Source organism: Lipotes vexillifer, unplaced genomic scaffold (genome assembly GCF_000442215.2).
Source record: "Lipotes vexillifer unplaced genomic scaffold, Lipotes_vexillifer_v1.1 scaffold1765, whole genome shotgun sequence".
Taxonomy (NCBI): domain Eukaryota; kingdom Metazoa; phylum Chordata; class Mammalia; order Artiodactyla; family Lipotidae; genus Lipotes; species Lipotes vexillifer.
In genome coordinates, this window is record NW_006777677.1 from 117,037 (window position 1) to 129,944 (window position 12,908).

The 12,908-nt window shown below is 36.2% G+C and overlaps 1 protein-coding gene across 1 annotated transcript in view; it reads right to left on the reverse strand.

Moving 5' to 3' along the window:
- Positions 1–12,908, reverse strand: part of NUBPL (NUBP iron-sulfur cluster assembly factor, mitochondrial) — a gene marked incomplete at its 3' end in the record, with an annotated part of 185,311 nt that overhangs the window by 115,161 nt on the left and 57,242 nt on the right. Inside the window, exon 4 of the mRNA XM_007451271.1 lies at positions 10,071–10,161. Within this exon, the coding sequence (XP_007451333.1) occupies positions 10,071–10,161 (91 nt within the window). The remainder of the gene's footprint in view (positions 1–10,070; positions 10,162–12,908) is intronic.

Consider the following 12,908-nt stretch of genomic DNA (forward strand, 5'->3'; position numbering starts at 1 on the left):
AAAAAAAGTCTCTAGTCATTGCCAAATGCCTCTGGGGGGTCGGGGGGGCAGAGAGGCAAAATCACTCCTGGTTGAGAATCACTGATCTAAACTAACAACTTCAACTATCACCTATATATATACCACCAACTCCCAAATCTGTGTCTCTAGCCCAAACCTCTCTCCTTAACTCTCAACACATTCCAATCACCTGATGACTAACTCTCTTTGGACATCATATTCAACATAAACCTTAACTTATCACCATTTTCCTTAAATTTATTCCTTGTTCCTATCTGCTCCATCTTGATGAGTGACACAACTATCTATCCAGTCACTCAACCCAGAAATCCAGAAGCCATCCTAAAGGCCTTTTTCTCATTCGTATTCAATGAATTACCAAACCCTATTCATTCAATCTCTTTAATACCTCAGCTGGGTCCCTCCCTCTCCATTTCTACTAACACAGACTTAAATCAGGCCTCATTACATCTAACCTGGATCAATGTAATAGCATCTTAATTGGCTCTACCTCTCATCTTAGTCCTATTACTGTTCCTCCACAATCCTGCCAAAGTGATCATCCTAGAATTCAAAACTGACAGTGTCACTCCCCTAAAATTCATGATAGCTTCTCATAGCCTTAGAATTACACTTCAGCTCCTCAAGCAAGCACAAGAAGGAATTTATGATAGTACTCTGACCTACCTTTCTGGCTTATTCTTGCAACTCACCCACAGACACTCTTCACTTCTGCCATGCCAAACAACTTGCGTTCTGTTAACACATTATAGTCCCTCTTCCTAGACTGTCCTTCTCACCTTTAATCCTCAATCCCTTCTTACAACGAACTCCTGGTTCATCCATTTTTCAAAAGTTAGCTCAAAAATCACCTCCTCCAGGAAGTTTTCCCTAAATTCCCACTTTAGAGTCACCATCTCTGGCTTCACAAAAAAAGGGCTTATACTTCTATAACAGCATTTACTTATGCTTATGATGCTTACGATCACTAGCTAATGTCTTACTCTAAGCTCCTGAGAGCAAGGATCAAATCTTATCTGAGCTGATAGCCAAAGAACCAAGTATTTCTCATGTCTACTAACTACATAGAAGATACCCAATAAATGTTTGCTAAATAAATGGAAATAATGTCTCCTTCAACATTTCACTTTTGATACAACTGCAAATTTTAAAAGTAGGTCTAAAACAAGCATAGGGCTTCCCTGGTGGTGCAGTGGTTGAGAGTCTACCTGCTGATGCAGGGGACATGGGTTCGTGCCCCAGTCCGGGAGGATCCCACGTGCCGCGGAGCAGCTGGGCCCGTGAGCCACGGCCGCTGAGCCTGCGCGTCTGGAGCCTGTGCTCCACAACGGGAGAGGCCACAGCAGTGAGAGGCCCGCGTACCGCAAAAAAATAATAGTAATAAATAAATAAATAAAATAAGTAAGTTTAAGAGCAAACATTTTTATTTTAAGCCAGTGCTACTTAAGCTGCAAGTAACAAAAATTTTAAGGATGCTTTACTTAAATATATATGTGTATATAGGTATATGCGTGTGTATGCTTTTTCAGCCACAGGATCTGTGATAAGAAAAAAAACCCAACTGTTCCTCTAATGACTATGGTGCCCACTAAAATATTCAAACGGAGCCATCTGAACTCACGTCCTCCTGATGACTAACACTGGTATCCCAATTTTTAGTTTCTGTTCTTGTCCAATCTGACAGTAAGAACATTCTTGCTTATGTGAGGCTTCTGGATCAAGTGTACAACACACAGTATCAAATTGTGCAATTGTTTGTTTGAAATAAGAAAGTGGCTTACAGCTGGATCTATCTTTATCTTATAACCAAGAGTTAAAACTTAGCCCTACTAGCCCTTCTAATAGAATACCCATCCCTGTAATACTACTATGCTTAAAACAAACAAGCATTACATGTCTCCCATAAACCCCAAGCATAAAGAAGCCAAATTTTCAGATCTAGACTTTCATACTCAGCTTCCCGCCTCCATCCCCATTTTTCAGAAGCCCCACATGCATCACCCCAGGCCCTCTTAGCCTCACTCATCTCTCATTCCAGCCAGCACTATGACAACCAGCTCTGCTTGGACTCTGACCAGTGTCACAGAGGAACTATCTGACACTACCTTGCTTCAGGCCTATACACTGTGTGCCTCTCACCTGCCACCCCAAAACTTTTGTGTTGAAGGACGAGACATCACCAGACACCACAGGTCTCTGCCAGGACTTACTCATACAGAGCTCAGAAATGCAGGTGAATTAATACCTCCTGAGGTGAGCCTTTGGTCACTGGAAGACGGATACCATTAGATAAATTGTTCCCCTTTTCTCCCAGATAAACTGTCTTGAGATGGAGTCTACACAATCCCATGCAATCAAGCAAGCTGTCACAGTTAGCAACAGCCAGCTAGATAGTGCATTTTCATATTGGCTCTCCCTCCCTTTCTCCTTCCTCAGTCTGGTTTGGTACTCCCTAATAAATTATTACTCTACAGGGCTCTGCTTTCTGGGGAACCCAGTTAAAGACATTCCACCACTTCAAGAAAAGTTTGTGGTTTGCACACTGCAAGGGAGATCCCAAAGCCCATTAAACCGCAAGCTGCTATTTCTGCTTTCTTTTCCTTAACTGAAAGACCTCAGAGACAGCAGAATAAAATCAAAACCTACCATCACTGCTTCCTCACTCACCATTTCTCCACACCTATTACAAATACCAATCTCCAGAAAAACAGTCTCAAATAAGATCTTTACATTAATACACTCAAATAATAATCTCTGTCCATGCATTATTTTAGCCTGGCAATGTGGATGGTCTGAGGAAAAGAATGATGGTGTATGCTGAGACACTAGTTCCTTCTCTTTTTTCAGGTTGTTCTTAGTCTTAGAGCTGGCATTCTGGACACTGTCCTTTCCATCATGGCCCAAATTCAGGCCCCACAAGACTCTACCCTTATAAGTAAGCAGATCTGTACTCAACATTTCAAAACTAAAATGTGAGGCAAGACTGGCACTGTCCTACCACACTGAAACAATGCGAGCAACCATTTCACTCCACGTAACATAATTCTCAAAAGTCAAATGCCTTAACCATATAGGTTCTTTCTCTTTTCCTAAAAGTGGAAAAAAGTAGTATAAGACAGCCACTCATATATCACAACAATTAACTGCTAAGATAATATCTTAAAACTGTCCATATTGTTCATTAAAAAATATATATTATGACTGCAAATTAAGTTACAAATATACCCAAAGCAGAAACTAAAATATGCAGCTAATGTACAATAAATTTAGCAGGAAACTTCTTCATCTAAACAACTAAGATTTACTGAGCATCTACTATATAACCAAGCATAAGCGAAACAAACCAAGCCAGAAAGCCTCTGCTCTGTGCATGCTGTATTGCCTAGTAGAGGAGATTTAAAAAATTAAACAGGGGACTTCCCTGGTGGCGCAGTGGTTAAAATTCCGCCTGCCAACGCAGGGGATACAGGTTCGAGCCCTGGTCTGGGAAGATCCCACATGCTGCCGAGCAATGAAGCCCATGCACCACAACTACTGAGCCTGCGCTCTAGAGTCCGTGAGCCACAACTACTGAGCTCACATGCCACACGTACTGAAGCCCACACACCGAGAGCCCGTGCTCCACAATAAGAGAAGCCACCGCAATGAGAAGCCCACACACCACAATGAAGAATAGCCCCTTTCGCAGCAGCTGGAGAAAGCCCGCGCACAGCAACGAAGACCCAACCCAGCCCTAAATAAATAAATAAATAATAAATTTCTAAAAATAAATAAATAAAAATTTAAAAATTAAGCCAGATAATTCAAAAACTACCCTTGCAATTGCAATAAGGAGAGTGATGAGTCAGAGAAGGAGTCATGGAAGAAGAAAAATAAAACTGAGACCTGATAGTAGAAACTTGTTGTGGGGCAGGGGTGGAAGACAGCAGAGATGGAAGGTGTCTCAGGCAGAGAAAATAAAACACACGAGGGTCCTCAGCACAAAGCGTGGCATTTTTGAGCAACAGAGGCCACTGTGACTGGTGTTCACTAAACAACAAGGCAACTTATTGGAATTGAGCCTGTAGAAGTAGAGAGAAGGCCGAAACCAGATCACAGAGGGCTTTATAACATTGGTAATGTTACAAATGGTAATATAGGTAACAGTAACATTAAGAATTTTGAATACAATAAGCTCTATCACTTTTCGTGGCATCAAAATGTAACTTTGGGCTACAATTCCTAACAACTTGTAGGCCAGTGAAGTTTCCAAACTGAAAATCAGAGGTTTACAGCTATGCTTGTTAAGTCTCCCAATGAAACAGCACTATTCTATTTTCTCCCAGTTCTGTAATGATTGCTCTTTTAAAGAACAGATTGATTCACTGGGTCGATACCACAGACACTTATTGAAGAAACCCTGTATTGTTATGTCCAGTACTGATAATATTGCCAGAACAAATCTTCCCAATTTTTTTCCCATTTTTTAAAATTGTGGTAAAACATACATAACATAAAATTTACCATCTTAATTATTAAGTGTACAGTTCAGTGGTATTAAAATATAATGTTGTCCAACCATCACCACCATCCCTCTCCATAACTCTTTTCATCTTATAAAACTGAAATTCTATACCTATCAAACAATAACTCCCCATTTCCCCCTCCTCCAAGCTCCTGGCAACTACCATTCTACTTTCTGTCTTTATGAAGTTGACTACTCCAAGTACCTCATATAAGGGAAATCATACAGTATTTCTCTTTTTGTGACAGGCTTTATTTCACTTAGCATAACATCCTCATGGTTCATCCATGTTGCAGCCTATGTCAGAATTACCTTTTTAAGGCTGAATAATACTACATTGTATGTATACACCACATTTTGCTTAACCATTCATCCACTGATAGACAAGTGGGTAGCTTCCACATTTTAGCTACTGTGAATAATGCTGCTATAAACATGGGTGTACAAAATCTATCCAATCTTGATGAACAAGATGTCATTTCAATCCATTACCCTGTATAAATGCATACCACATAGACAAAATCTAGAATGGAAGTCTAAAAGGAAAGTGAAAAAGATGTCTTATTTCATCGCTTTTTTCTTTTGGTAGCGTGTCTAATTTCTCTTCTCTCTTGCTAGCCTCACCAAATCTAGACCATCAAAACTTTTCATGCCTCTTAGTATAATTTCATTGTTAATGACCTCTTGCCTTTTCCCATGGAGTTCCCAATTCACGGCTGAATATTCCCCAAATCTTCCACCTTCAAAAGTCATTTTACATCCTGCTTTCACTGAACTACTTTCCTTTTTAAATGCTTTACTTTCCTGTTGACCCAGAAAAAAAAAAGGGGGGGGGGAAGCAGCATATGTTTTATTAAAATATTCCTGTAACTATGAATCAGCAATAATGGGTTCTATTTTAAAACGCAAAAATTTCAGACTACATAAGTAAAAATAGAGTATTATAAATAAAATTGCAAGCTATCTCCCCTCACAATACCTAACAGTAGTAAGCTTCTTTTAATTTTTCTCATCTGAGAGAAGATATTGAAAATGTGCTGATAATGTTGAGAAACATTAAAAATGATCAAAAGATTAGGAAATATGAAAAAAAACAAACATTTTTTCCAGTCTGGGACTAGACTGGAAAAGATAATATGAAGTATAAATAGCCTTAAAAGATATAGCCACATTACAAATGTACCCTCCTATTAATATACACATCGTAAGGGCAGCCCTCTGATATAACTCAAAAAGTGAAGGAGGCATAAAAGGACACCAATCTTGTCGTGGGGCAGGTGCTAATCAGAAACTCAAAGATGTAAGGACTATTTGACATATACACAGATACATCCAGTCAACACCATTTGCTTCCATCCTGTGAAAGAAAACAAAAATTAACAGGCAATAGCTACTAAAATACACTTAGTTGTTCTGTAGATAAATAAAGCATTCTTCAATGACTTCATCTGCTGCAGCCCCTGGCTAAGATGGTTTGCAGCAGCGCAAGTAGAACTCCAAAAAGAGGCTGCCTATTCTTCAGCTCAGGACTGTCAAAGAAAAAAGGAAAAGGGTTTTACCACACTAAAAAGGTATTTAGTTCAGCCTATTCAGTGACCTGTGCAAGAAACAATAAGCCAAGCAAAGGATGGACTTTTGTCTTGATAAAGTAGGATGATAGGATTCTTCAAAGAACATAGATCTCATCTCTGAGATATTTTAAAGATAGAAGTGCCTAAAGCCAGAGCAAACCAGAACAACTTTTTAAGGATCCTTCAACCTGATTTACACTTTGCCTTAATATTCTAGGTATAAAAGAGGTTGTAAACAAAATCCAGGAAGCCAGCAAGAAAAAAGTCATTTCTATAACACTGTGATTATGGAATACATCCCAGAATCTTTCCCAAAGATAATCAGAGGAACTCTAGTGTCATATGAAACCCAAGGGTCCACAAGACAATGACCAGAAGGAGCAAATTATAAATGAGAAGCTTTGGGAGCTCCAACCACTGGATCAGAATTTAATCATCCATGTCAGTAACTTCAATAAACCCCTAACTCTATGCCTTGGAAGGAAACAAGGTAATTTCAGGAATGAGTAGAATTCACTCTCATTCTTTATGCGCTTAAATTATCTTAAAGAAATCTTAGTCACTTCCTGGTAGTTCTTACTGGAGATGAGTGCTATTATTAAAGGTCATTTGCCCAAGCTGATTTTCCACATTTTCTGTCTCATAAGTCCATACACACATTCATTCCTAAACTTGGAAAATGCTTAATACCTTAGGACAGAGAGAGCAGAATACTGTGACATGAGTGCAAAATTTCTAGCCCACAACAAAAGAAAAGTGAATCCTGCTCAAAAAAATGTCTCATAGTCAATCATTAATAATCACTGTGTCATCCTCAATAAAATTACTCGACATTTCAATTTTAGTAACCTCTCTCCACAGGCCTTAACATTTTCCTACTTTATTAGCTAAGTACACTAAAAGACATTCTTTAGTAAAACTAAGTAGTAAAAAATTCACAAGAATTCTGAAGGTGATTTATCATCACAAAACTGTGAAAGAAAGCAGATTCCTACCAGTAAAAGTCACTTGAGAAAACTTAGTGAAAAATCCTCAACAAAAAAGAATATTACATTAATGAATTAACAATACATTTCTGTGTGCAACCACCATTTAATACTCACTCACAATTTCAGTTTAAAACCTTTCTAGTCAATAATTTCCAGGACTGTACTTTGGCTATACTGTAATATGAAATCTGCATATTATGTTATTTAGAAAGTTAAAAAAGAGAAAAATGACTGGTATTTGTTCTTTAAAAAAAAAAAAGTTAATCCACACTTAGATGATAATTTCTCAAACTACACATGGATTTTATTCTAAATTCCATTCGGTTCCTAAAGCAACTGCTCACTTGCAGCCACTATAATGTCAACCTGTTGAGGTTTTTGTACAATACTCTTTCTACAAACTGGCTAGACTTTCCATTACCATAATTTTGCATACTAACATAGACAAATTACTATTGTCATTTTAAGCTGATAGAAATATTCCCAACCTAAGAAATCCAAAACTATTATAAACTTAAATTTTTCTTCAATTACTGAATTCACTTCTCTAGAATCATATGTAAAATTTCACTTGGTAATCAGGCTAAAATATCGTAAGTACAAGGAGTGTGGTTTCTCTATAGTCTCCTCAAAAAGAAAAAATATATAAGAGAATGAATCTGTCAACCTTAACATGGAGTTTTAAAATGAACAAGTTGACCAAAACTACATTACCATATGTCTGCTTAAATAATGAAGAGAAAAAGACAATCCTGAAGTCCCACTGCCCCTACGGTTGTCTAGCTAAGTCCAGGAACAGAGGAACATTTATAAAGCTAAGATCCTGCTCACCCATTCTATCTCTGCAAAATCTGAACTGCTGAAAACAAATCTTTTTTCTTATTGTTAATTAGATAATTCCACGGTGCACTGTGTTTTCTATAATAGAGAGTAATACAGGAGAAATTAACTTGACAAAAATGTAAAAATGTAAAAAAATGATGCCAATTAGTATAATGGTGGCTGGTTTATCTAAGATTCAAAAACCAATTTAAAAGATGGGCTTTCAAAAATCCACATTCTTTTAAGTGAATGCCTTAATCGTTCAGTTTATTTCTTGGGGGACTTAAGATCAGCTTGTCAACACACAAAAAAGTATTATTTTCAGGCTTTCCAAGATTTCCAGTAGCTCATTTTTACCAGAAAGCCTATTTAACGGCAGCCAATTTGCAAACATCAAATTTAAGATTACAGCTTCTGTAAAACAAGAAGAAAGACATCAAAGTTCATTTCAAGTATTTATATTGGCATAGACGGAACAGACTACTTAAGAAAAAACTGACACCAAGGGCTCCATTTTGCTATCACTCATGTGCTACATGCACTAGTTTTCACATTACTTTAATCAAGAGACAGATATAACAAGTCTATCATTTAAAGTACACAAATTCATTACTCCTTCTTTATGTAAGTTTCACATTTTGGCTCACAGCACATATTTGCAAACTAAGTATGCACTCCACTAAAAGGGCAAAGAACAAAGAAACGAGAATAACTTAGCTTCCTTAAGTTTATATTATAACGAAACAAGAAAACAACTAAGTGGGCGCTTGTAATGTAGGACTGCTAGGGTCAATTTTATCATCACTAGAGCCTCAAGTTTCCTTCAAAGTGATAGGGAGAATCCTTATTATCCGATAAATGGTTATTCAGAACTTAACGTAACTGATTTCAACAACTACAGCACAAACAAAAGCACCTTAAATAGCAGACAATGTCTAATTACCTAACTTTTAATGACAATGATAAAAAAAAAACTTCTACTATGTACACAGAAAATCCAATAAATACAGGCATTTTGTCCTAGATTCATGGACAATAAAAGGTCTAATAAGAAACAAAAGAAATTATTCAATTTTATACTCTTACTATAATTAGAAATAAATTTTAATAAACTAATTTCCCTGAAAACTATTTTTCAAGAAGAGTTACCATTTGTTCCAATTTTTCATTTTTTGATCATAGAATTTCCTTGTTCTTAAAGCTTTATATTTAATAGCTTTGTAAGAAAAAATAATAACAAGATTATTAAATAATCTTGTAATATTAAATATTTACTCAAAATATTAAAGATTCAGTATATTAATATTAAATAATAATATAAATATTAATTTATATTAATATTAAATATTATATATAATATTATATATATATAATATATAAGTATATATATTTAGTTATATATACTTATATATATTTTATATAATATATATAATATATATTTATATATAAATATATGTATAATATTAAACATATATAATATATAAAATATTAAATGTATATAAAATATATATATTAAATATATAAATAAATATAAAATAACATATTATTGTGTTAATTATAAATAATATTAATATTAAATAAATATTAAAGATTTACTCAAAAAATTACTCTGTCCTATTGATGGCAGTGAAGGCTGGGGAGAGAAACTAAAGTTCTATGGTTTTTTCAAAAACACTTTAAGACAAATATAACAAATATCTGATTAGAGAAAATAACTTTCAGCTCTTCTAACACAAATATATTAGATACTTTCTATTCAAATACCCCCATACATTCACACATTTTTATATACAGAGAGGATGATGAGCTGAATTTGACCACTTATGGTGTGCCAAGCACTGTGCTTTGAATGCACTACACTTACGGCAACTTTGTAATTGAGCGATTATGTACAGCAATTCTGTCTGGTAAGTACAACTGTTAACGCTATGTACACATGGGGGTGTTGAGGCACGAAGAGGTTGAACAATTCATTCAAAGCGACACAGTTAATCAGTGACAGAGTTAGAACTTAAACCCAGACAGTCTGGCCCCGCATCTGATTTTGGAATTATATTATAGTGTGTATAAGGTACACATGGTGCGTGACACAATGCCTGACACTCTGCAGGCACTAAACAGAAGCGTAACTGTTGTAATACTGCTTCTCTCTTCTTCACTTACTCTGTGATAATTCTGGATCTCCTTTCAGATTCATCATCTTCGGAATAGAAGGGCCATACACATCCACATCTAGCAAACCAACGGCCTTTGACTGTAAGAAAACAGAATTTACTGTCAGATTTTTCCCCACTCTTCATCAAAGATAAAGTGCACAGAAACAGCAGGTCTGACTACAGAAAAGACAATTTGCAAAATACTCCAAAATCATAACCTAAACTTTCAAAGCAACAGTAAGGTAAAAGAACATAAACTGCTCAGGGTAAATATTGTTTGTTGGTTTACTAATCTCTTCTAGATAACTGACTAAAGAAATCTACTGCATCCACTTTAAACATTGTGGTTCAGATCTCCCATACACTCACAAACAGACTAAGACCTTTTGATCTGAAAACTAACAAACTACTTGCACACAATGTTAAAATAATGGTTTACAACAGCAAACATAACCCCAGCAAGAAGGAGCATTAACTTTTGGAAAGACCATCTAACACACCAAAGAATACAAAATGAAGGAAAAAAAGCATAGAAACAAGACCATAATTAAAGCAAGTGAGAAATGCTGATGCAAATCTGGCATGGAAATGCTAACGAGGATGGCAGCAGACATAGTACAGAGACAACCTCTTACGTGCCAGTCACAGTTAAAAACCTGAAGTCTTCCAGAGAATTCATAAACAACTAAAACTGTTTTCCTTGATGATCCACCCAGCTGCCCAAGGGCAGAATATCCCAACTGGTCTCTTCACTAGCTGACAGTTAATCAGCAGGTTAACAAAGAAAGACAAACAAAATTCACTATTCCCAAATATGTCTTTTTTTCTTCTCCTCCCACCACCCCCCTGCTCTTTCTTCTTTCACAGATTAAATCAATGTTATTGGTTTTTCTCATATACAAGCAAACAGAATGCTAATACTAACTATATGCCTTTGAGTTATGTTTCCCCAAGACATACAACTCTCCCCCCTCTCTCCCTGTATCCTGGCAAGATAAAAGTCTTAACCTCTCAAAAAAGATTTTTTTAAGCTAAACAATCTCTCATCTTCCACGTTATCTACCTATTTCCAGACACAAAATTACTTGCTAAACTCCACTGTCTGGTTCCTATAAATAGACAAAACAAGGTACATTCACATTTATGTCCCTAACTTTACAGTGACTCAAACTGCAATTCTAAGAAAATCATTTAATGTCCCTGTGTGACTCACAGAGCACTGGGATTAATATCTCCCTCTACCAAAAATCTCAGCTTACTGTAAAATAAATGAGAAAGGAGGAAGGACACATTACCTTTAATGGAATGGTGATATATAAAATTTGGGTTTAATACTTTAAAAAAAATCACTTTAAAAAAAACCTGGGATGGGCCACCAAGTGAGAGTCCTTGACTTTGTGCAGGAAAAAGTTCAAGAGCAAACTAGCCATAGTAAAATGAAAGCATGTTTATTTAGAGAGAGCCACAGTCCATCTTAGAAGGTGAGAGATGGCCCCAGGACATGGAGTGCTCTTGAAAAGTGAGTGGTGCTGGGTTGTGGGGGGGTGGTTAGTTTTTATGGGCTGGGTAATTTCATAGGCTAATGAGTGGGAGGAATATTCTAATTTCCAGGAGTTGGGACACCACCTACTTTTTGGCCTTTTACAATTGGCCTGGGAACTCTCATGGCACCTGTGGGTGTGTCATTTAGCATATACTAATGTATTACAATGAGTGCATAATGAGGCTCAAGGTATACTGGAAGTCAAATCTGCTATCTTGGGCCTAGTAGGTTCTAGTCAGTTTTGGTCATATCCTTTTCTTCTTAATGGTTGTGTAATTCTTTTAATGGTTGTGTCCTGCCCCCTTTCCTTCCTGTCTCAATACCTTTCTCTCCTCTGTTTCCTTTTTGGTATATGTAAGCATTGGTACTAAATTTAGTTGGTCAGTAGAGATTTTCAGAGAGTATGCAGAGAACCTAACACATAGAGGATTTTCCATTATTCTTAGTTCCATTCTCCAGGAAATAGAGGAACTCTATCATCTTGTGATCTCCCTCCCTGCCCTCTTTATTATGTGATGATGTGTATTAGCAGCTATGTAGGTATATGTAAAATCCATTCCTACCCCAGCAAATTTTAGGGCAGATCTTCAGTTTTGTCTTACCCCATGATGCCAAGGACTCACTTTTAGACAAGCATGGTTTTCTTCTAGAAGACAAGACAAATAGATGATAAATTCTCCCTAACATTTTGAAGGAAACTTGAAGATCTAGTGATGATAAAATTGACCCTAGCAGTCTTACACTGCAAGCACTCACTTAGCTGTTTTCTTGTTTCATGAAAACATAAAGTTAAATTTACTTGACAGGTATTTTTAGAAGATTAATTTGAAAACTGAGACCTAACCCTTTCAGGTTATTCTAAAACAACATTAATATAAATGAGAGCAAGGAAAAAGAATCTTAGAATATTTTTTGTTTTTATTGGCATTATTATTATTTTATGTTTGCATTAATTTTGTAGGTGTCACAAGAAAACATATGGAAAAGAGGTGTTAGTTATAGCATTAGCAGACCCATAGATAATAGTTAACAATTATCCACATTTCTTAAGGTTTTAGGCCCCCTCATTTGAAAATGTTTTTATCTGTAGTGAATTTAATTCTATTTTTAATTCAACTAAATTCTGTTGTTTGTGGTTTAAAAAGGAGTTAAAATCAGTGAGAATTTCTCAATGAATGTTCCTACCTTTTTAAAGCTACTGACTGACCTAAATTTAGTTCCAGTGCTTAGATACATCAGAAGGGAAACAGAGGAGAGAAAGGTATGAAGATCAGTAGGAAGAGAGGAAAGAGAAAGGGAAAG